The 26,279-nt window shown below is 43.0% G+C and overlaps 1 protein-coding gene across 1 annotated transcript in view; it reads right to left on the bottom strand.

Moving 5' to 3' along the window:
* The window catches only part of SEMA5A (semaphorin 5A), a 224,994-nt gene that overhangs the window by 112,263 nt on the left and 86,452 nt on the right, over positions 1–26,279 (bottom strand). The window contains exons 2-4 of the mRNA XM_084850685.1: positions 25,735–25,932; positions 14,118–14,217; positions 1,964–2,009 (exon numbers count right to left, since the gene is read on the bottom strand). Of these exons, the coding sequence (XP_084706811.1) occupies positions 1,964–2,009; positions 14,118–14,217; positions 25,735–25,864 (276 nt within the window). The 5' untranslated portion in view covers positions 25,865–25,932. The remainder of the gene's footprint in view (positions 1–1,963; positions 2,010–14,117; positions 14,218–25,734; positions 25,933–26,279) is intronic.

Consider the following 26,279-nt stretch of genomic DNA (forward strand, 5'->3'; position numbering starts at 1 on the left):
ATAGCCTTATCCTCCATGAATTTGTCTATTCCCCTTTTAAAGCCACCAAATTGGTGGACATCACTACATCTTGTGGTAGCGAACTCCATAGTTTAAACTATGTCCTGTGTGAAGAAGCACTTCCTTTTATCTGACCTGAACCTCTCCCATCAATCATGGGATGACCCCGGGTTCTAGTATTATGAGAGAGGGAGAAAAATGTCTCCCTATCCACTTTCTTCAGACCATGCATAATTTTGTACACCTCTAGCATGTCTCCCCTCATGTGCATTTTCTCTAAGCTAAACAGTACCAGATGTTGTAACCTTTCCCCATAGGGGAGTTGCTCCAGCCCTTGATCATTTTAGTTCCCCTTTTATGTACTTCTTCAAGCTCTACAATATCTTTTTTCTTTCTTTTTTGTTGTGACCAGAACTGTACGCAGTATTCCAAGTGTGGTCACACCATAAATATGTATAAGGCCAGTATGATCTTGGCAGTTTTATTCCCAATTCCTTTCCTAATTATGCCTATCATGGAGTTTCCCTTTTTCACAGCAGTCACACTTTTACATTGAGTGCTCCAACACAACCCCCAGGTCTCTTTCTTGGTGAGTCGCCACTAGTTCAGATCCCATCAGCGTATACATAAAGCTGGGATTTTTTGCCTAAATGCATATCACCATATACTTGCTTACACCGAACTGCATTTGCCATTTTGATCCCCATTCTCCCAGTTTGGAGAGATCATTTTGGAGCTGTTCATAGTCCCTTTTTGTTCATATTTCATGCAGATAACATTTCACACCACATTATTTTTAAAAACACACTGCGTACAAATGAAGTCTGTTTAAAAAAATTAAAACCCAATTTAAATTTTAACATTCTGATTTGTTCACTTTTTATAAACAAACAAACAAACAAGCAAACACCTATTTTTATCTACCCATATCACCATAAAGTGCATTTGAAATGGGGGGTTATGGGTTAACCTAATCCTTTTAAAACACATATATACCTCATTATGTCAGGACAGCTTTGCTCTTTACATGATGAATTTGCTTGCTGCACATCCCCCAGTATTCTATAGGTGTCTTCCCATAGGAAACACATCAAAAGTGCGGGCACACATATTGTTAAATACCCGTGTATACACCATCGCAACCCTTGATCATTGGTACAGCTAAGTAATTTTAGACTCTGGACTTAATGGTCATGGGAGGGGGGGCTTTAGACGACCATGTGTGTTACTTCTCTGTTCCTACATTTGTGCTAATTCCCCCAGAATATCTGGTGTTGAAAATAGATTGAGTAAAGTATTTATTTTATTTTTCTGTTCTAAAGGAGAATGATATTTTTGGCTCAAAATAAAAGCCCTTTCTCCCCTTTCTTGTGCAAACATGGTGTGTGTGTGTGTGCACGCATGCATGGAATGAGATAGTCCTGAGTTTCTCTAATATGTGGCACCTCCTCCTCTGGTACCTCTTCCCATCTCCTTGAATAGGGTGCCCATGTGTTAAAGAGGACGGTCCTCTATTTGAGGCCTGTCAGAGAATATGCCACTCTTGATGGCATCCTCCACTTGCAGGGCTGTCCCGTCCAAGACTGGTTTAAAGATAAGGAATCATCAGAAAGGAGAGCAGGGGCTTTGAAGTTGCCAACAGACTAAGCAGGCTGTCTGGACTGTACCATTTCCATACCAGTAAATAAAAATCTCTCTACACGGACAACTATATGCCAAGGAGAAAGGGCAGCAGAAGTTCATGCTCAGTGTTCCTAAATTCCTACAGCTAGCAGCAAGGTTATTAACAAGACTATAAAACTTGGGCCAAAAGGCTAATCTGGGATTAAAGACAAGCACAGTGAGAAATAACTGATGTAAACAAAAGCCAAGTGTACAGTTTGCCACCCTGAAACTTTTAAATATCATCAGTAACGTTTAAATGCCCATTTGTTTTACATTTTTGACTCGGAGAATGTCTTACCTGGATTAAAGAAAGATCTTCACTATGTAGCCTGAAGAGGTAGTTTCTGGAGTGAAAAAGAGAGGAGATAACAGCAGTTAACATAGAGTATGCAGGTGAACTAGGAGTAGGAGACAAGGATCTTGGACATTCCTCTTGATTCAGAAGCTTAAGGCCATTCCACACAGTGGCCTCGTTGGCACAAAATAATAAATTCTAGAGAGTTCTGCTTTACTGTTTACAAGTACACATGCTGGCTCACACTGCCTGAATCCTCCTGCCAGGAGTGGCTTCAGTAGCCAAGAACTAGGGCTATCCACCGTTTCGGCCTGACTCCTGAAGCAGATCAGAGTGATCTGAGCTGAAGCAGTCTAGCTTCAGAGTAGATTTGGAGCAGAATGGACCGCTCCAGAGAGCTTCGGCTGCTTCCGGCCAATCCAGGCAGCCGCCCACCCACCTGTGCAAGTCCCTTGCTCCTTACCTAGACTGTGGGGAGCACCCACAGCTGTCGCCATCTTGGGGGAGTTGCCATGGTGACTCTTCTTCCGGTAAGTAAATGGTACACAGACTGCGGCCATAATGGGGCCATGTACACCATATTACTGGTGTAAATGGGTCATTTGCATCTGTAATATTGAGTAGATGGCCCCTTTACAGCTGTAATCTACGCAGAATTTACTTACTGGAAGAAGAAGAGTTGCTATTTTAAAATAAAATGGCGACTCCCTCCAAGACAGTAGCAGCTGTAGGTGCTCCCCATGGATCCACGTGAGGAGGAGCAGGGAGCTCGTGCAGCTGGGCGGGGGGTGGGTGAGGACTCAGGTGGCTGGGCGGGGAGGATCCCTTCAGCTCTCCGGATCTCACTTTAGATCCAGAGGCCGAAGCAGGTTGGCCTGGGTCCAGATCAGCCTGGAGCAGGCGGGGCCAATTCAGAAACTCTCTCTGGTCTCCCTCTCCCTTTACATCCCCTCTGTCCCCAAAAGTGAAAGTACTGTTCCAAACCTGGAGAAATGAAACCTAACTCAGGAAAATGAAATTTAACCGGGGAAATGAAACTACTCCTCTCAGGGATACCCCCCTCCCCCAAACCCCCCCCCCAGGCCTCTAGGCCTCACTTTTTTCTTTTCCTTGCCTCTGTAGGGCTCAAACCTTCACACTCCAACATAAGGAGCAGTGACAGAGGGGAGGGCCCAAAGCTCAGTAGCAGAGCACATGCTGTGTATGAATAAAAAACCAAGTTCAATCCCCAGCATTTCCAGGTGAAAGTTCTCAGGTACACAAGAAGCTGCCTTATACCAGGTCAAACCATTTGTCCATCTAGCACAGCATTGTCTACTGACAGCAGCACTCCAGCACACATCTTTCCCATCACCAGCCATCTGGTCCTTCTAACTGAAGATGCCAAGGATTGCAGTGGGCACCTTCTGGATGCATGGCATGTGCTCTACCACTGAGCTACAATCCCTGCCCGGCTAGCTAGTGTGGGTTAGAACTCTCTGAGATGCTGGAGAGTTGCTGCCAGGCAGAGTAGACAGAGAACTGGGCTAAATGGACCGATCTCCTGTCTCAGTATAAGGCAGCATCATATGTTGGTATAGTGAGTGACCCTCAGATTCTAACACAATGCAAACCATCATGTTATTATGGTATTTGGAACTCAGTGAATGTTTTTTCCTTGTTTAATTGGGAAACAGCATATAGCCAACACTTGACTACAACAAGCATGCAAATTTCATCAGAGAAGATCTATAGATTGCCTCAAGTTATTTTAGTCAACAAAAAACTGCTCCATTCTTATCTGAGGATTTAAGCTTTGTCTTACGTGGGAGGGATCAGGAGTAGCTATCTCTTTTGTTCTGTTTATAGACAGACAGGATGTATGAAGCTTCATTTCTTATTCTTGTCATGCATACTCCATAAATATTTCCAAAGGGATGGGAAAGCAATTTTTTCTCCATAATGTACTTGTATTCATTCTACAAAAATAGCGTACATATCCCTGGTCAGCAACTAGGTTTGCAGGAGGATGTAAGGAGGAGATTAAAAGTCAGCCCCTTCACACCAAAGAGGATTCCTCAAAGTGGACAGCCATCCGCTACACTCTCCACAGACATCTTTGGCTTGAGGGTTGGCAATCAGAGGCAAGATGAAACCCATCGGAGGAGGGCAGTTTGCTCCATGGGCCATCAAATTCATCCAGAATAAAACCTCATTATAAAATTGCAAGGCTGAAGGTTTATTTCAGTTTGAAAGTCTCGCTCAGAATCCCTTCCTTTATCAGTACAACATCTTCTACTTGAGAAAAACTTAGAGGCAGCCAGGAAGAAAATGCCTTCCCTTCCTAAAAAAGGTAAAGGTGTCCCCAACCAGTCGTGTCCAACTCTAGGGTGTGGTGCTCATCTCCATTTCTAAGCCAAAGAGCCAGCACTGTCCGAAGACGCTTCCATGGTCATGTGGCCGGCATGACTGAACACCGAGGTGCATGGAACGCTGTTACCTTTCCCGCCGAAGCGGTGCCTATTTATCTATTTGCAATTTCTTGCTTTCGAACTGCTAGGTTGGCAGAAGCTGGGACTGAAGACGGGAGCTCACTCTGTCACGCAGCACTCGGGTCTCGAACTGCTGTCCTGCTGACCTTCCGGTCTGCAGTTCAGCGTCTTAACCACTAAGCCATTGCGGCCCCTTCCTAATTCCCTTCCTAATTCACCCTCAAAAATTCACCCTGCTTTGAAATCTCCTCCTTCTTCCTTCACTCTCACCACCACTGACTCTGTCATTAAGTCCAGCTGAAGGCTATTTTCAGGTCCAACATAGGCTTGAATAAAGTGCTCATTTTTTCTTCTCTGCAGACTTCTGTAGGTTATTTTTTAGTTTTGCTTTGCATATCAGAGGACAAGCCAAGACATGGGTGGATCTATAGCTAGATTTGGGGGATGTCAAGGTTGCACAGGGAGGGAACAGGCAGGTAGGGCAGTAGTACAGTGATTAATTTGGAAGTGCAGGCCCATACCTCAGTGGTGGGGCACTGGCTTTGCATGCAGACAGTCCCAAGTTCGATCCCCAGCATCTCCAGGTAGGGTTGGTAAAACTATTGCCTGAAACCATTACTGCCAGTAAGTGCTGGCAATACTGGGGTAGATTGACCAAGGGTCTGACTCAGTATAAGGCAGCTTCCTATGTTCTTAAAAACTCATAATTGTAGTCCCCATAGACATGCTTCCAAGGAGAGTCCAAAAATGCAGGCAATTGTGTAGATCTGTCTGTCTCTCTGTATTATATATGTATTTTGTAACGCCAATGTTTTTAATTGCCCGTTCAAGAACCAGCCACCCCAAAATACGTTGTGTCACAAGGTTACCTCACAACAATAGATTGTTTCATAAAAAATCCAGTTCTCTCTACCCCCCACCCCTACGCACATTTCCAATCACCATTCTTCTTTTCTTCTTCCCTCCCCTCCCCTCCCCTATCCTGTTCTTTCTTTCTTTTCTTTATTCCACCCAGAGCATATCTTGGGGAATTCTTAAAGAGAATTCTCTTCACTGGGCAAGAGAAGTTCTGAAATGTATTTGACTTTATACAAACAGCCAGGAGGGTTGGTTTTTCTCCTTCTCCTCACTCAAGCCTTTAAGAAAAGTGGATTCATATGGTTGCAGAGAAACAAATCTGGGGCTGTTTTGTTTGTCAGTTGCCATTATCCAGCAATAGGAAGGACTGTAGCTCAGTGGTAGAGCACATGCTTGGCATGCTGGAGGTCCCAGGTTCAATCCCCAGCATCTCCAGGTAGGGCTAGGAAGGAATCCTGCATGAAACTTTGGAGAGCTGCTGCTGCCAGTCAGTGTCAACAATTCTGGGCTAGATGGACCCTGGGCCTGACTCGGTATAAGGCAGCTTCCTATGTTCCTATGAACAGAAAGCTTTAATTAAAAAAATAGGAGTTTTTGGTTTGTTTTTTTAAGTGGAGCAGAGATAAATATTGCTAATTTATGCAATCCTATGTATGCCTCTTGAGAAGTCCCATCATGTTTAATTAGGCTTATCCTCAGGAAAGTATGCATTGGATTCCAGCACAAGTTACTTTTGCAGGGAGGTTTGCACCCTGATGTTCTGCATGTTTACTCAGAAATAAGTCCTGGTTGTGAGCATGGTACTGCAAGCTTAATACAGTGCCTACCCAATTCCGTCTAATGAACTGACTACCCTTTCAGCTCAGACCTATGCATGTTTTGTCATTTGTGGGTTGTTGTTTTTGCATGAACTCTAGCTTCAGTGGTGAGGAAAAGGCACTTAGTATGTGCTCAGAGTTTCTCCATAACTTACCTCTAGTTTTGAAAGTGGATTCATTGTCTGAATCCTGGTGAAGTCTTGGCACAAATGAAGTTATGGGGAGGAAGATGCAATAAGAGCTTGTGCATAGCAAGGAGGAGGTAGAGGAGAGTTGCACAAAACAAGGCATCTGTTTTGATGAAGAGTTGCTGGAGGATGGTAGGATGAGGAGGGATGGTTGCATGGAGGGGAATAGAATTGGTAGAGGGAGAATGTAAGTGCTCAGTGGTGAAAGCAAAGCATTCTGCATATGCTCAGAGGCACTCTATGTTTGAGAACATAAGAACAGCTGTGCTGCATCAGACCAAGGTCCATCTAGTCCAGCATTCTGTTCACACAGTGGCCAACCAGATGCCCATGGGAAACCCACAAGCAGGACATGAGTGCAATGGCAGCTTCAACCATGTTCCCCTGCTGCGAACATTGGTAAAATGTAAATAAATTCTAGACATTCCAAATTAGAATCCATGTATATCCTTCAGGAACTTTGCAGGTTTCTTGCCTGGGGAACAGGTCTAATGACCTGTGCTTTTTCATACAGATTTACCAAAAAAACTATTGGGGGAGGAGGGAAGGGAAGGGAAAGCAAATCACTCCCTACTCCAAATTGGAGAACTCCCCTTCCACATGAACTGCTGCACCTATCCTTCTAAAACTTTGCTGGTTTCTTACTTAGGGACAACTCTAGGCTGTCTGTAATTTTCAGAACAATGGTCCGCAAGGAACATAGGGAGATAAGTATGTCCTCTTTTGGAGACCTCACAATGACAAGGCCACCCTTGCACAAAAACCCTTGTGGCTAGCATTCTGAAATTTGGCAGGCATGATCTCCTCTGGTGGGGCAATGAATCCTGAAATGTTTATCCAATTCTTCCAAGGAATTAAAATGTTATTGGCAGTTCCCTTTAAAAGAAAATCAAAATATAAACCCTGAACCTATTTTTCTGACTTTGGGCAGGTGTAATCCCCTTCTAAGGGGCTACTATGCCTGAAATTACCATCCAGTTCTGACCAAGAGTAAAAAGGTACTGTTTTTTTTTCTAATTTCCCATGGTAGTCAACAGGAGTCAACAGACTCATTTTTCCAAACCCTGACTCAAGTTTGGTGTTGAGCTGAAGTGGTCCGACTACAAATTGGTCAGAGGAGAAGTGGGATGTTTTCCAAAACACTGAACTGGGGTCTGAGTTGAAGGTCAGTGCACACTTCGTATGTATGTATGTATGTATGTAATCTATACAAATACACAAGCACACTGCATGCACACACCACACACACACATACACACGTATCAGATGTGCGCTTAGACTCGTGTAGATATATATATATGTTGTTGTTCAGTCGTTAAGTCATGTCCGACTCTTCGTGACGCAATGGACCATAGCACGCCAGGCCTTCCTGTCCTGCGCTCTCTCCCTGAGTGTGCTCAAATTCATATTCATCGGTGATGCTATCTAGCCATCTCATCCTCTGCCGTCCCCTTCTCCTTTTGCCTTCAATCTTTCCCAGCATCAGGGTCTTTTCCACAGAGTTTTCTCTTCGCATTAGGTGGCCAAAATATTGGAGCTTCAGCTTCAGTATCTGTCCTTCCAATGAGCACTCCGGGTTGATTTCCTTTAGGATGGACTGATTTGACCTCCTTGCAGTCCAGGGGACTTGTAAGAGTCTTCTCCAGCACCACAGTTCGAAGGCATCAATTCTTCGGCACTCAGCCTTCCTTATAGCCCAGCTCTCACAGCCATACATTGCTACTGGGAAAACCATAGCTTTGATTATATGAATCTTTGTCGGCAAGGTAATGTTTCTGCTTCTTACTATGCTGTCTAGGTTTGCCATAGCTTTCCTCCCAAGAAGCAAGCGTCTTTTAATTTCATGGCTACAGTCACCATCTGCAGTGATCTTGGAGCCCAAGAAAATAAAATCTGTCACTGCTTCCATTTCTTCCCCTTCTATATGCCAGGAAGTGATGGGGACAGATGCCATAATCTTAGTTTTTTTAATGTTGAGTTTCAAACCAGCTTTTGCACTCTCCACTTTCACCCTCAACAAGACGCTCTTTAGATCCTCTTTGCTTTCTGCCATTAGGGTGGTATCGTCTGCGTATCTGAGGTTGTTGATAATTCTCCCGGAAATCTTAATTCCGACCTGTGATTCATCCAACCTGGCGTTTCTCATGATGTACTCTGCATATAAATTAAATAAGTAGGCAGACAATATACAGCCTTGTCGTACTCCTTTCCCAATTTGGAACCAATCGGTTGTTCCATGTCTGGTTCTTACTGTTGCTTCTTGACCCTCGTACAGGTTTCTCAGGAGACAGGTAAGGTGGTCTGGTACTCCCATCTCTTGAAGAATTTGCCACAGTTTGTTGTGATCCACACAATCAAAGGCTTTAGCATAGTCAATGAAGCAGAAATAGACGTTTTTCTGGAATTCTCTTGCTTTCTCCATAATCCAGCAAATGTTGGCGATTTGATCTCTAGTTCCTCTGCCTCTTCAGAACCCAGCTTGTATTTCTGTTAGTTCTCAGTTCACATACTGCTGAAGCTTAGCTTATAGGATTTTGAGCATAGCCTTGCTGGCATGTGAAATGAGCGCAATTGTACAGTAATTGAACACTCTTTGGCATTGTCCTTCTTTGGAATTGGAATGTAAACTGACCTTTTCCAGTCTTGTGGCCACTGTTGAGTGTTCCAAATGTGTTGGCATATTGAGTGTAGCACTTTAACAGCATCATCTTTTAGGATCTTAAATAGCTCAGCTGGAATACTGTCAACTCTGCTAGCCTCGTTGTTAGTAATGCTTCCTAAGGCCCACTTGATTTCACTGTCTAGGATGTCCGGCTCAAGTTCAGTGACCGCACTATCATGGCTATCAGGGACATTCAGATCTTTCCTGTATAGTTCTTCTGTGTATTCTTGCCACCTCTTCTTAATCTCATCTGCTTCTGTTAGGTTCCTGCCTTCTCTGTCCTTTATCATGCCCGTCTTTGCACAAAACATCCCCTTGAGATCTCCGATTTTCTTGAAAAGATATCTAGTCTTTCCCATTCTATTGTTTTCCTCGATTTCTTTGCATTGTTCATTTAAGAAGGCCTTCTTGTCTCTCCTTGTTATTCTCTGGAAATCTGCATTCAGTTGGATATATCTTCCCCTTTCTCCCTTGCTTTTTGCTTCCCTTGTTTCCTCAGCTACTTGTAAAGCCTCATCAGACAGCCACTTGGCTTTCTTGCATTTCTTTTTCTTTGGGATGGATTTCGTTGCTGCCTCCTGAACAATGTTACGGACCTCTGTCCATACTTCCTCAGGCACTCTATCAGGTCTAATCCCTTAAATCTATTCCTCACCTCCACTGTATATTCATAAGGGGTATGATTTAGGTCATACCTGAATGGTTTAGTAGTTTTCCCTACGTTCTTCAATTTAAGCCGAAATTTTGCAATAAGAAGCTCATGATCTGAGCCACAGTCAGCTCCAGGTCTTGTTTTTACTGACTGTATAGAGCTTCTCCATCTTTGGCTGCAAAAGTCATAATCAATCTGATTTCGATATTGACCATCTGGTGATGTCCATGTGTGGAGTCGCCTCTTGTGCTGTTGGAAAAGCGTGTTTGCTATGATCAACGTGTTCTCTTGGCAAAACTCTATTAGCCTTTGTCCTGCTTCATTTTGTACACCAAGGCCATGCTTGCCTGTTATCCTGGTGATTTCTTGACTTCCTGCTTTAGCCTTCCAATCCCCTATGATGAAGAGGACATCTTTTTTTGGTGTTAGTTCTAGAAGGTGTTGTAGGTCTTCATAAAAAGGTAAAGGTAAAGGTGTCCCCAACCAGTCGTGTCCAACTCTAGGGTACGGTGCTCATCCCCGTTTCTAAGCCGAAGAGCCAGCGCTGTCCAAAGACGCTTCTGTGGTCATGTGGCTGGCATGACTGAACACCGAGGTGCACGGAACGCTGTTACCTTTCCTGCCAAGGCGGTACCTATTTATCTACTTGCAATTTCTTGCTTTCGAACTGCTAGGTTGGCAGAAGCTGGGACTGAAGACAGGAGCTCACTCCGTCACGCGGCACTCGGGTCTCGAACTGCTGACCTGTCGACCTTCCAGTCTGCAGTTCAGCATCTTAACCACTAAGCCACCGCGGCCCCTTGGTCTTCATAGAACCGATCAACCTCAGCTTCTTCGGCCTCAGTGGTTGGGGCATAGACTTGAATTACTGTGATGTTGAATGGTTTGCCTTGGATTCGTACTGAGATCATTCTGTCGTTTTTGAGATTGTACCCCAGTACTGCTTTTCCCACCCTTTTGTTGACTATGAGTGCTACTCCATTTCTTCTAAGGGATTCTTGCCCACAGTAGTAGATATGATGGTCACCTGAATTAAATTCGCCCATGCCTCTCCATTTGAGTTGCTGATTCCCAAGATGTCGATGTTCAATCTTGCCATCTCATGTTTGACCACCTCCAGCTTATCTTGATTCATTGATCTGACATTCCAGGTTCCTAAACAATATTGTTCTTTACAGCATTGGACTTTCATTTCACCACCAGACACATCCACAGCTGAGTGTCCTTTCGGCTTTGGCCCAGCCGCTTCACTCTTTCTGGCGCTACTTGGAAATTCCTTCTGCTCTTCCCCAGTAGTATATTGGACACCTTGCGACCTGAGGGGCTCATCTTCCAGCGTCATCTCTTTTAGCCTTGTGATACGTTCCATGGGGTTTTCTTGGCAAGAATACTGGAGTGGGTTGCCATTTCCTTCTCCAGTGGACCACACTTTGTCAGAACTCTCTGCCATGACCTGTCCATCTTGGGTGGCCCTGCATGGCATAGCTTATGGCTTCACTGAGTTACGCAAGCCCCTTCGCCACAACAAGGCAGTGATCCCTGAAGGGGTATATATATATATACGTGTGTGCATATATATATGTGTGTGTGTGTGTGTGTGTGTGTATATATATATATATATACACATATACATATGCTAATTTGGGCTATGGACCAGTGCCCCGGATCTTTTAAGACCCTAGCAATGCCCCTGTCACAGTGTTTTCAGGGCAGACAGGCAATTAATAATTCAAAATTTTCAAAATGGTACAGGCTCTACAAATATGATCACCAAAGAGCTGCATATTTGACAGAGCTTACATTTCCAAAACTTAGGCAAGCTTTTACGGCTCTTCGTTTTCAATCTATGCCAACAGCAATGATTGACAGCAGATGTTCCCAAATTCCTCTGGCTCAGCGTTTATGTATTTGTGATGCTCCAGAAATTAAAGACTTGCCACATTATTTGCTTCCCTGCCCTTTATATTCAGAACCAAGGTCTAAATTCTGGGCTTTTATTCTGTCTTACCTGTATTGTAATACTGTTCCAGAGAAGATCTGTCATCTTTTGTCTGATAAAATTCGACTGTAATTCACAAGGTCTCTCTCTCTCTGCTTTGGCAGCATCAAGAATTTGTGCAAAATTTATCTTTGATAATGCAGTTGACTGTCCCGAGGATGCCTTGATTTAATGGTGTTTTTTTTTAGTTGTCTTAATTTTCAGATTATAATTATCCATTTAAATATGGAAGCAGTTTAATTTAAATGAATTTTAAATAAGGTATTGTGAATTTATTTTAGTTTCAGCCATTTCAGATTTTGATTTTATGCCGTAGTTGCCCTAATTTGTTCCAGCTGCTTTGTACCTGTGAATGGCCTATGGCCCATTCAAGAATAAAATTTGAAGCAAAAAAATAATCACAGAGGTTCATGGCCCACAGAAGAAGTGCGAAGCAGGAGCTGTTCACCACTCTGCCCATAACCTCTTCCTTCTGGAGGGCTGCAGCCAAAGAAAGCAGGAAAGCTGAAATGAGCTTGCATTCGAAGACACCACTGGATTGAGGAGCAATTCCTGGCATTGCCATCCTCTGTGGCTGCAATGCCTCCCTATTGGTGCTATTCACCAATTTGATCACAACTGAATGTTAACATACATACGCAAGAGCTTTGTTCATGCTGCAACTGGTGACACCACGTGCTCAGTTTAAACTGTATTGTTTCAGCAGAAAATATTTGTTGTTGGTTATTTTGCAAAGAATCAGTTCACATAGCATTCCCCAGTATGGTGCCCTCCAGGTGACTTGGACTACAACTCCCATCAGCCCCAGCCAATGGTCAGGAATGCTGGGAATTGAAGTCCAATACATCTGGAGGGCGCCGTGTTGGGAAAGGTTGATAACAAAACACACCATCAATCATTTGCTAAGCCAAAGCCACTTCCTTACAGCACTGTTATTAAAACTCAACCTCTAAAAGAACATTTAGCAATTATAGACAGCTGGAACCAAACCCAGAATAATAAAACAGGAAACATAAGGATGTAAGAAGAACCCTGCTGGGTAAGACCAAAGTCCCATCTCGTCCAGCATTCTGTTCACACAATGGCCAACCAGCTGCCTGTGGGAAGCCCACAAGTAGGACATGAGTGCAGCAGCACCCTCCCGCTCATGTTCCCCAGCAAAAATGGTGGACATAGGCATACCACCTCTGACACTGGGGGAAGCATGCAGCCATCAGGATTAGCAGCCATTGATAGCCTTATCCTCCATGAAACTGTAGCATGCTTAAGTCAGCATCAGTTGTGTCCTGAATTAAGGACTTGCTGTGGAGATTTAAGCAAATCTGCCTCTTACTGTTTGCAGCATTCATTTTCTGTGCTGATTTGAAGTTGGTAAGAGCCTAGGCTCATGGCAGAACGACAGCACTTCTTCCTGGAAAATGCCCCTTCAGAGGTGAAGGGAGAGACTGTCATATTTAAATAGCCATCACAGCAGGCTCTTCAGCCATTTTTGAGCCAGCTCCACAATTGGTATGACAGATAAAACACTAGTAAACAGAACACTAATGCAGTCACCTTTCTTTCCTCTTCCTTCATGCGTCAGGTGGGCGGCCCACCTTTTAAAAAATGGCATATGTACATTTATCCATATGGGCATTTATGGTTCACTTTTCTTTTCTTTTTTAACTGCGAACATTTTCTGGACTGCATTGGGGATTTTTGCAGAGGGAGAAGTTGATGGTATATTGGCACCCTCCACAACTGGCTTTTCCCTGGTTCAAACTAAGCTATGCTGCAAACTTGTGTTGTTTTGTTTTTGAGAGTTTGCCCCAGGAGAGAAAAAGCCATGTTTGTACTGGATGTGGTGTGGATGCTTCCAAACTGGCACATCTAGTTTCACCTTAGACATCAGGTGGAATATTTGAATGCTTCCCCTATAAAATATTCCCCGTACATAGTAGTATGTCTGCTACAATGTTTATAGCCTAGCCTTCCCTTTAAAATGCTAATTTCCTATGTACAGGGAGGTTGTTGAGTTTTCTGTTTGGGAGAGGGTCAATCAAAGTTGCAATCCCCCGATGCCAGTCTGAAATGGTTCAGTCCAGCCAGAACTGCACCATGCAGTGTACAGCTCACTTTTAAGTTCTAAACATTGCAATGACTGCAGGATCTAGCTCTCCCTTTAAAAAAAGAAAAGGTTACAAAATATCACAGCTAATCCTGAAGTCCGTGTTGGCATGTCTTAAAATGGCAGGCAGGAAGGGAAAATTATCTTTTCCAATTCTAGTAGTGCCTTCTAAGCAGTACCTGCTGAACCTCCTCTGAGTACACATTTATTAAAGAAGGTTTGTCCCATACTGAATGTGGAAACTCTATACACAGAAGTCTGAATTCTGCATTCAGGTACCTACAATTCAGAGCCTTAAATCTATAAAGGTGCACGGATATAAATAATTTATTTTACCACATATGCATTCAAACAAGAAGAACTAGCCCTGTAATAAGATACATTTTTAAAGCATCATCTCACCTTGCTCCAACAATAAGTTCTTTTTGCCTTGGATCAAATGTTATCTGAGAGAAGTCAACAGCATTTTCCGCTCTGAATACATGTAACCATGGAGCAATTTCTGTAGGAATAGACAGACAGAATATTAATACTACTATATTACTACTACTCATACTACTGTAGATACTACAGATTCACAAAGCACTTCACCTATATTAGCTCACTAAATCCTTAGAACAGACTGATGAGATAGGAGGGAGGGGGGCTGACCTTAAGGTTTCTTTTCTGGTTTCCCATACACCCACTCCTGACATTACAATACACTTCTTCCTGGCAGTTTCTTCTCAGCTTGTTTGTTGACACAATATGAGCACTGGCCAGCTTCAGAATTCAGAACTACAGAACTCCAAGGTTTACAAGCCTGCTTTGTTAATGCCATGCTCCTTTCCCCTTCCCTCTTCTGCTCTCTAGAACAATCGCTCCCTTTCTTCCTGTCCTGGCTTTGCGTTGCACATACACCAGTGCAAACCATGGTTAATGCAAACCTGGTCCTTCGGTCCCTGTTAGTAAACTGGCTTCAAACCACAGTTAACAGTCTCTGATTTATGAGGGAACCATAATTAACAGTGGTGCACATGTAAAATATGGTGTGGTAGCGCCACCTCTTTGAGGCACTGCAGGAAGCCCTGGAGGACCCAACCCCAATCCTTGGCCAAAGCCAACCAGGCTCCCTGAGCCTGCATTCCTGATGCTGGACCTGGGAAGGAAGCTCACCTCATTACTAGTGACTATCAGGATTCTTCAACAGCCACATCCACTTGTCTGCTCAGCTAGGTTGCCACCTCAAGGGTGGAGGGGAGAGGAAGAAAGCCCATCTGGCCAGTCCTGGGCACTCTGACTGATGCTCAAAATGGGCTCAGGGTGTTGGGCCAGTTGCTTTCTTTTCCCCCTTCTGCCATTTCCCTCCTTTGTCCTCCTTCTCCTGGCAAAAATGGGAACTTTTGTCTTCTTCACAGTTATCCATGCTACCCTTTTGGCCTGGCTGCACCAACATCTGGTCAGGCTGCAGAAAAGCCCATCATGGTGTGTCTCCTAATGCACAGTTAACCCCAGAAAGGAAGAGGGGAACTCATTCTGAAGAGGGGAGGCTTATAAAAGGACTCATTTGGCTTGGAAACACCTTTGTATAGGAATGAAAACCTTACAACTCTGCCTGGGTAGAAAATGAGAAGCATGAGAAAGATGATAGCTGCAATTATTGGCTAGCTCATTTTTCAGCTTTCCACCTTTAGGACACACTTTCGAAAATGAACATCTGCTGATGAATTCCTAAATCTCTGTCATGGAAACACTGCAGAAGATTCTGGGGACATGTTCCAGGAGGCACACTTCATTCCCACAGAGCACTAACCAGGACTTTTGGACCGGAGAAAAAGAAGGTAATGACAAAGGGAAATAAAAGGATGAGGAACATAGTAAAGAGTGGTGATGAAGAAACAACAGATGAGTCACGAAATGTGGTACGACTTGTATAGAAGAACGGGAGCAATCTTTATCTACAAAGTAGTCCGCAAATATAATGGAAGAATGTGACATAAGTGAAAAGAGAAGGGGCACTGAGAACAGATGAGGAGGAGGAAGAAGATGAATGAATGAGGAAAAATAAGGTTACATGGAAGAAGGGAGTACAGAAGAATAGGAATACATACATTTAAAATAAAGAAAATCTAGAAAAGAATGAGATTTGTGCCAGAGATGTTCAAAGCTGCAAATTGGATTTTAGAAGTCACAATGGAACAGAGGGCCCAAGTGAGATTGCCATGAGTGAAACCATCTATTATTCTACACAGGCTGTATTTAGCTTGAGCATTGGCATGTTCTTCTTCTTAAGAACCACCCTCCTGAGGAGATGAGCCAGCTGTGTTCTGCACCAACTGAAGCTTCCAAACAATCTTTGAAGGCATATGGTACTTGAGTAGTACTACAGTATGTGAATCTAATCCTTCCAATCTGGTGTTTATCTTCCAATTTTCTTGTGATATCCATTTTGATTCCACTTTCTTAACTTATCAGTTGTTGCTGTTTTTCTTCAAATCAAACTGGAAATTGAGTGTAGATGCTTTGTTACCCAAGAAACTGAAATGATAAAATGGAAGGCTTAACACTTGGCACTTTTAGATATGCCAACCCCCTTCTAGTATAACAGAATGTTCCATAATAGAGTTATCTGCAAGCTACAATATGAAGAGTCTAATTTATCACCTTCATTAGTCTAGGTGCTCAATCAAAAATTCAGTTTCATATGTGCAATGAAACAAGCGACAGAGAACTGGATTTTAAACTGCTCTCCCTTTCCATATGTCACCAGGGCAATTCCAGGAGTCTTTGAAAAGTTTGCTGCATTTGTTCTGCCTTCTGCTACAGGAGATGCTCATTCAATTAATCTTCATTTATGCCAGATTGCAATAAACATTTGTCGTGGATTTAGCAGAAGCAAAAGAACTTCTTTTGGAAAGTTTCTTTCAGGTCCCTCCCTAATCCTAGCAAACTGAAATAATGTTAGTTGATTTACAGCTCAATCCTTTGCATCTTTACTCAGAAGTAGCGATGTTGCAGAAACCCGCAACAGAAACAAATGAGTTAGATTTTTATGAATCTGACCTCAGATTCCACAGCAGAATGGCTTTCCCCCTATTGTGCAGATTCCATCGACTCGCGGACTGTTTTTCTAACCTTCAGAAATTCTGTGCAAATTTCGTCATAGAAAAAATACACTTAAAAAAAAAAAAACCCAGCTGAAAATGCACATTTCCTCCATAGGCTAAAGTGTGAAAATACACGTTTTGGGAGGATTTGCACATTTTGGGGGGATTTGCGCATTTTTGCAAGTGCGAATTTGCGCAAATTCACCACAAATGAAAAAAATCTAATTCCGTTGATGGGCAGACGACAGAACAAAAGGTGCCTGACAACTCATGAAACACAGAAGGAATGGATTTTACACAATCCAAACATCCCTACTCAAAAGTAAGTTCCACTAGGTCCAAGGTGGCTTACTCCCAGGTTAGTGTGCACAGGATTACAGCCAAACTGGTTTAATGGCAGATAATTAATCAGTATTTAAATTTAAATATAATCTGCATATTAACATATGTGCATGCATAGGACTATTGATTTTTGCTTCTGGCTGCAGCCCTACTGGCTGTGTCGGAAGCTGCACTGGAGGTTTCCCTGGCTCTTATGAGTGGTTTTTACAGAAGTGCAGGGAGAACTGCTTGGGGGAGGGGGAGCTAAAAAAAACCCAATGCAAGAAACCTGGTGGGTTCTTTTCATTCTGGCAAGAAGCAGTCCGAATTCCTTCAGAAAATATGATCTTCATGTTCAGTGTCTAGATGGCAGAAGTAGTGACTGCGTGGTACCTGCAGCTTTTCCCCAAACACCTTATTACTAAGGGAAAGTTACTCCTTTGTTACTCCTGGTTGGGCTCCGTGTCCTCCGCTAGATTTCACAAAACTGATTTCACCAGCTATAATTGCCAAGTTAAGTAAATAAATCAATTTTAGCAGGTCATCGTTACTAATGCAGTAACCAAGAAGACTCAGCTGCTGCTAAGCAGTCACTTGCAATTCCTTGGGGTATAAACCATTTACTCAAAAAATATTGCAAGGAGAAGAAATTGGGATGTTATTTACATGCTCACCTGCTGGTGTTACTGATTTTCTCTCCCCCTTACTGAGTAGCCATTGCTTACTTTGAACAGCATATGTGCCAGTTACTCCCCCCATTCATACATTTTGGCATACCCTTCCTTCCTCTTTAGCACCATTGCAGACTTTTGTAGTTGCTAAAATTGCCCATATGTTCACTGCTGCTACCCTGAAATTACACTGGCAGTTACAACATTCCCTGTGGTGAAAAGGAGGACCATTAGCAGCAAAAAACACAATGAAGTCTTTAAGACTGGAAATTAAGCCACAATACCTCTGATCAGAATCACTCAGAAAACAGAACAAGGACTCAAGTATTAATCAATTAATTACATTTATATCCCGCCATTCCACCAAAAATGGCACTCAAGGATCAGGGCTTGCAAATGAAAGTGTCTCCCACTCACAAATAAACTTCAGTGGTAAGTTTTCTATCATATTTTTCCTCTATTTCTCTATCAACTGGGATAAAAACAGATTATAGTATTATTTTCAACTAGCAAGACACCCTTCAAATGGTTGGAATGTGTCTGATACATTTGTCATCAAGATGGGCTGTAGCTAGGGATGGGTCAGAAATTCATTGGGTTCAGATTTTTATGCAAACTTACCAGAGGGGAGAATGCACATAAAAGCATACAATAGTGAAAAGTATGCACAAAAATACATATATTGGGGAAAGTGGGCACAAAACCACATTGTATTAGGGTATATGTTAGGGAGGAGGGTCCAAGTAGGTCCAAAGATGACCTAAGGGTCCAAGTAGGTACATATATGAGATGCTCCAAAGATGACCTAAGGGTCCAAGTAGGTACATATATGAGATGCTCCTTTAGATACTCTGATCCCAAGCCATTTGGGGCTTTAAAGGTCAACACCAAAACTTGGAGTGGGGCTTGGAAACAGACTGGAAACCAGTGCAGCTGATGAAGCACTGGTATCACATGATCATATTAGCTAGTCTCAGTAACCTAGCAGCTCTGTTTTGAACTGAAGTTTCTGAACCATTTTCAAAAGTAGCTCTATGCACAACTCACTGCAGTAATCCAACTGGGGCCATGTTTCCACAACAATGGAAGGAGAAGCTAATGGAGGAGTACCGGATTTTTTTAAAAGAATCGGCTTTGCTGTGAAGCAGGGTTCCACAAGCAGATTCTCCGGACCAATAAAAATCACTTCACAGAACATACTTCCTGGTGAGGTGGGGGTTAGAGTGAACGTCTTCTGACTGGCAGGGCCTGCTCAGCCAATAACAGAGGCTTCTCTCTCCTCCACTTTTTCCTTTCCCCTGAAAGTCCAGATGCACCTGCATTTCAGGAGCACGCCTCATTGAGCACAATAGGAGCTACTTCCGAGTAGACACACATAAGCTTGTGCTGGGAAAGATGGGGGGGCAGGGAGAACACAAAGAGGAAACCAGCTCCCATTTTAACCGGCAGGACCTCATTCAGCACAATGGGAATTACTTCTGAGGAGACAGTAATGCGTTTGTTGTGGGAAAGAGAGCAGTAAATGCAAAGACAGAAACCAGCCCTCATTGTAACCCGCAGGATATCTATTACAAAGCTGTGAAGTACTTACGTCCTAAGGCAATGAACTGGAGCCTCAAGATTGTGCTTAATTGCAATTAAGGAACTGGGCTTTACAATGTGCCATTTCAATTGAGGGGGATCTCTGTAAGTTCTGATGTGGGCATTCAAAGGCAAGCCTCATTCAGCACTATGGGAGTTACTTCGGAGGAGACACTAATGGGTTTGTTGTGGGAAAGAGATGGAAACCAGACCCCATTTTAACGCACAGGATCTCTATAAGGAAGCTGTGAAGTAGTTACTTCCTAAGGCAATGAATCAGAGCCTCAAAACTGCCTCGAGATCATGCTTAATTGCACTTAAGGAATTGGGATTTAAAATCTGCCGTGTTTATTGAGAGGCTTCTCTGTTATTTCTGTGGGCATTCAGAGGGCAAGCCTCATTCAGAACAATGGAAGGAAACACCTCTTGACCGGGGTCATGGTGAAAGGCACACCCCTGGGCAGGGCTAGCATACCCGAGGCCAATGTGGGGGTTGGGGCATATAACGACTATACTTTGGAGAACCCGACTTAAAGAAAAGAATCTGACTTTAAGCAGTCTCAGGAAATCCAGTTTTTCCCTGATAAGCTCCGGGGTGGCTGCTGGATGGCCACGATGTCATGTATCCCTAACTACCTCAACATGCAGCTGGCTCAGAGTAAATCGCTAGTGGAAACACCCCCTGGGAGATTAACAGAGTGTGTATAACTCTCTCCAAGCTATCTCTGTCTAGATAGGGTCACAGCTGGTATATCAACATAGGCTGATAAACGGCATTCCTGGCAACCAAGGCCACCTGGACCTCAAGTGACAATGATGGATCCAGGAGCACCCCCAATCTGATCCTTCAGGGGGAGTGCAATGCCCTCCAGAACAGGTTGAGTACCACTCAACTGGGCAGACTAACCACCTACTATCAGTACCTCCGTCTTGTCTGGACTGAGCTCCTCATCAAGCCCCAGGCACTGAATCAGGACATCCATGCTTCACCTGGGTTACATGAAAAGGAGAGGAAGAGCTGGATGTCATTCGCATATTGATGATACCTCAGCCCACATCCCCGGTAACCTTCCCAAGTGGTTTCATGTAGATATTAAATAGCATGGGGGATCAAACTGGGCCCTGTGGCATCTTGTGATGCAAGAATGCCTCGAGCTGATCAGCAACCACATGATCAAGCACCTTGCCAAAGAAGGGGGAGTTAGCAAATGGTCTACAGTTGTCTTCCACTTCTGGGTCCAGGTTAAGTTTCTTCAAGAGTGATGTGATTATTGCCTCTTTTAAAGAGGCTGGTACCACTCCCTCTCTCAAGGAGGAATTTAGAAATTCCTAAACCCAACCAGGCCATCCCATCCTTATTCGATATAACAAGCCAAGATGGGCAAGGGTCAAGCATACAAGTGGTCAGCTGAACTCATACAAGCACTTTGTCCTCATTCTTATGCCTCAACAACCAAAACTCATCCAATACAGCTGGACCAGACAGTGGTCTGAATACCTCCATTAATGGAACTGCACTCACCGAGGTGTCCAGGTCATGCCAGATACAAACAATTCTTTTTTCAAAGTGTCTTGTAAATGTATCACAGTGAGATGCCAAGGGTGTGACCAACTCCTGCCCAGGGTCAGATTGTAAGAACACCTTCTACACCCAAAACAGCTCTGCTGGACAACACTGAGATGCAATGGAGACAGAAAAGAAATACTTCTTTGCAAACCTCACCACCACATGGTAGTCTCGATAATGAGATCTAAGCAGTGTTTGGTCAGATTCGGCATGAGTCTTTCTCCAATTGCCTTCCAGCTGACATTCCACTTCCTTCAGTGCCTGCAGTTCCAAGGTGAACCAAAGAGCTAATCTGGCTCTGCCAAGGGGGAGCGGGTGCCTGGGTACAATCATGTCAGTTGAGAAAATGCATAGATTTAGATAAATTGTCCCCAAATGTATACATTTAGATAAATCCACATGAAAATATGTACAAAATGTTATGCTGACTTTAAAAAAATCACAAACTGATGAGGAAACAGGATGGAATAAATTTGGAGGATAAGGGTATCTCATGGAGGATAAGGCTATCAAACGCTACTAGTCATGATGACTATGTATTTCTTCTAGTATTGGATGCAGTATGCCTCTGTATACCAGTTGCTGGAGAACACAAGCAGGAGAATGCTACTGCATTCATGTCCTACTTGTTGGTTTCCCACAGGCAGCTTGTTGGCCACTGTGTGAACAGAATGCTGGACTAAATTTAGGCCTTTGGTCTGATTCAGCATATGTTCTTATGAATTTGACATAGGAAAAATGACAAAATTAGAAGAATCCAACTCTACAGATTCATCCATTGCCACTGTAGCTGAGTGGCTGGAGGAGTGTCAGCCCTGGCATCATCCCTTCCCAATTCTCAGCTAGTTTTGTCCTCTGTTTATTTCCCTTAGCTCCTGCTTTAGTGTGCTCTCTGTCCCTTGAGACCTGCATCTCTGTCCCTGCTCACTCAGTTGAATTTCCAGGAAGCAGCTGTGCTTGCTCTTTCTCACCTTTGTATGCCTTCCTTAATTCTTGACCTCTTGCTTCCACACCTGTTAAGTATGGCAGCTTGCCCCAATCATTAGTATGAGTGGGCGTAGGCTGGAGTAACGCTGCTGATGTCACAAAGTAACTGAAGCTCTCTTAAAGCAGTGCTATTCCCATATGCAAGGGCTGGGAACCGGCAACCCTTCAGATGCCTTTGGACTCCAATGCCCATCAGCCCCAACCAGCATGGTCAGTGGTTAGGGATGATGGCAGCTGGAGTCCAACATCATTTGACATATAAAGTCCCTAAAAACAAAGGTCATGTGAAGTCTCAGGTGTAAGATTGCAGGTTCCTCAAACCCAGTCTATTTTCTTCCCCTCCCTCTTAGCTTTCACATGGTACAGTACCTTTCCTGACCACATCAACAAAGAGTTTTAGCAAGAAAAGGCAAACAGACTTACAGAGGTGTGCAATATTTTTACATGAGATTATATAATTTTTAATGAACATTAACTACACATTGAATAGCCAGATTCCATCTTCATCACTTGGCCTGCCAGAATGTGAGCTATTTTCAGTTACTCCTAAGTATAAATCAGGGTATCATCATCAAACACAGTAATTTTGAAAATGTAATAGTAGTATTTCTTTTTGAAGCATTACAGGTTAAATTCAGATGCAGCACTCAGAGTATTCCACTCCACATTGGCTCCCCTTCTCTTCTCTGTAGGATCAAAATAGGATGTAGCTTGTCTATATATATATATATATATATATATATATATAAAATATATATATATATTTGGATTATTTTTATTGTACGTTCTCTTGGGGGAAAGTAGATGAAGGATACGATACATAAGACTTTTCATCTTTACACAGTGAAGTGCTGATGCATGACTTTCAAAACCTATTTCTACTTGGCCCTTTGGCTTCACTAGTCATTCCAGATGACTAGTGAAGCCAGATGACTAGTGAAGCCATTCCACCCTTTCTCTGGGTGGAATGAACGGACAGCAGAATGACAGATAAGATTCAATGTAAGGAAGTGCCAAGTGATGCCTACTGGGATTTGTTGTTGTTGTTGTTCAGTTGTTTCCGACTCTTCATGACCACATGGACCATAGCACGCCAGGCCTTCCTGTCCTGCGCTCTCTCCCGGAGTGTGTTCAAGTCCATATTCATTGCATTGGTGATGCTATCTAGCCATCTCATCCTCTGCTGTCCCCTTCTCCTTTTGCCTTCAATCTTTCCATACTAGCCTTCCCCAACATGGTGCCCTCCAGATGTGCTGGACTGCAGCTCCAGAATTCCCAGAGTCATAGTCCAACACTTCTGGAGGATATAAGACTGGGGAAGGTTGACCTATATACTGATGAAGTCTAAATTGGCTGTGGCTGCACAGGGTCTTGGGATCACAGCAGACAGCTCATGGAAGTCACCAATTCAACATGTGGCAAAAAAGGCAAATTTGTTTTATGAAACAGGGCTGAGAATAAAATAGCAAGTGCCCTAATGTCATTCTATAAATCTATATTATGGCCATACACAGAACACTAGCAGTCAATTTCCCCTGCCCAGAACAGGAATCACAAAATAAGACTCCACAAGTTTTATTTGGACCAACTGGAAGAAGTTGGGTCTTCAATCAGACAGGGCTGTTCCTTAGACTGAAAATTTGGAGTGGAAGAGAAGAAAATGTGCTAAGAACAACTGCAGCTTTATATTCACCAGACTAAATGGCAAAAATAAAGGTGCTGTTTCACTATAAAACCCTTAAACTGAGGTTATTTATTTATTTATTTATTACACTTATATCCCACCTTCCTTCCATTGTGGAACTCAAAGTGACTACATGTGGTTCCCAGGTAGTCTCCCCTCCAAGCACTGACCAGTCCCAGACCTACTTAGCTTCAGCAAGGTGGCTGCCTCATGTGCCTTCAGACAATGCCCTGGGACTCCTGCAGTATCACTGAAATGAATGTTTTGGAATATGATGAGTGCTTGGGAACATAAAGGAGTGAGTTCTTCATACTCTATGGCAGGGATGGGAAACTACGGAGGGTTACAGGGCCATATTACCTCCCCTCAGAACCCACCAGGACCCACAACTGTCACTGGCAGAAGTGGCTGCAGTGCTGGAATGCTAACAATTCTGCTGGAAAACAAGGTACACATGGAGCACACATCTTCTTCACCAGCAGATTCTGGCTCTCCACAGCCTGCCAAACAACTCTTTGACCATGCTGGTTGGGGCTGATGGGAACTGGAGTCCAAAAACACCTGCAGGGCTGCGGGTTTCCACCCCTGGCAGCAGCAGTGATTTTTGGCAGCACACTAGCAACTACCAGGGTCAGGGCATACAAACAGCCTTGGTGGGCCACATAGGGCCACCTGCTCTATGATATATCAGTTACAATCCTATTACACCATTCAGGGTGTAGCTATAGCTTAGTGGCAGACCATGTGCTTTGCACACACAAGTTCCCAGGTTCAATCCTTGGCATTTCAAGTTAATCTTCTCTACCTGAGACCGCGGGGAGCTTCTGCCAGTTGCAGGAGACAGCCTGAGATATTCATATCTGCTATTATGTATTGGCCACATAAGTTAGCACTGGGGTTGCTGGTCCTTGAATGGTTCTGGAATGACTGAAAAGCCTTTAAGACTATGCACGAATAAGGAATCCTTCACCCCAACGTTCATGTCTCTGGTTCTGTGTTGCAGACCAGCCTTCATATTCAAAGTGAAACTTATAATGTGGACCAGGTATGAGCAGGGGCTTCCAGTCATTCAGCTGGAAAATAATATTTTCTGAACATGACAGGTATCTACAAGAAAACTGGGCAAAGGTAGCTGAGCTCTGGTGGGGACCAGCAAATGACAAGATTATGCTCTTTCATAATTATACTAAAGAAATTGAGGACAGAAGAAGGCAATTTGCCGAGGCAAGAAGTTTGGCAAAGCAAATTAACCTGCAATATCATATTAAATATCCAGCTACATTTTGTGTTCTTTTTGAAGATCAGATGAAGAGATTCTTGGATCATGACGCTGCAGAAACATTTTTAATTGGTATTAAAATTAAATTCAGGGAATCAACTCTCTCAGCCTCTGGAGTTGGAACTTAGCCATTTTTACTGTTGAAATGTTCAGGTTTTAGCTGATAAGTGATCAGGCAGTAGGCCAAAGATAAATGTTTGCATTTTTTTCCTTCTCTTTTTTTATGTTATATTGTAATAAAATACATATTTGTGTGTGTATGAGTACACATATAAATTTATTTTTAGATATGATACTACTTAAAATATACAAATTATTTGTTCCTGTTTTTTTGTCTTTCTCTTAAACTTCTCTTTCTTCCCCTTTTTATTAGTATTATTACTATTAATATAACTATGGGATTATTGTTGTTGCTGTTCCTTGCTGGCTAAACCTTTAATGTTTATTAATATGTGTTAACTGAATAGTAATTTATGGCTAATGGAAATGGATTGTTTGCTTCTTTTTCTGTGCTATAAGACTGTTTGGATATTTGGTTTGTTCTTACTGAAGTTTAATATAATTCTGTTCTTTCTTTTTTTTCTCTTCCTTCTTTTACTGTCCTCCCTTTCTTCTTTTTTTTAGAATACTGAAATGTTGGAAACTGAAGATTTTGATTATATTGTTGGCAGTGTTTATTTTATTTGTAAACATTTTATTTGTAAAAATAAAATAAAAATAGATTAAAAAAAAGAAAGAAAACTAGGCAAAGGTCCCTAAGTTCACTTCTACTTTCCTCGAAACATCAAAGTGCCTAATTTTGTTCTTCTTTCTAGAGATGTATTTGGAAATGCCCCTTCTTACCTTCACTTGTAACAATAGGGTGCTCAAGCCGCTGACACTGGGGATCCTCTGTTGCCATGGTTCTCAAGCATAACATCCCAAGACTTGTGAACAACATTGCCATCAGAATGGCATCCTGTATATTGGCCATGTCTTCCTGTGCACCGGTCACATCTCCCTTAGCCAGTAACTCTTCTTGAAGTCAGATGCGAAAAGGGCCTACAGAATGCAACAATAACAGCATTACAACCATACTAAAGCATGGCCAACTTCTATACTCCTGGGACACAACTGAGTCCCAGGTGAGAGGCCCTTAAAATTAGAAATAATTTTAGATACATAGATAGATGTTGGCCCAAAGGCCAAACGTGTGTTTTGCCACTCAACCCAACCTCTTCATCAGTGATCAATTTATCCCATCAAACATTAAGGAGTCACATGGAGCACACATACTTGAGCATTGATGGGACATTACATAGAAAACCTAAGGAGATACTTAACATCACAGTATGGATTCTTTCTCACACTCACTCACACTACTTCTTAAAACAATATTCTTTTCTGAG

This window comes from Heloderma suspectum, chromosome 4 (genome assembly GCF_057233095.1).
Source record: "Heloderma suspectum isolate Gila_16-S chromosome 4, 16-S_ref, whole genome shotgun sequence".
Lineage (NCBI taxonomy): Eukaryota > Metazoa > Chordata > Lepidosauria > Squamata > Helodermatidae > Heloderma > Heloderma suspectum.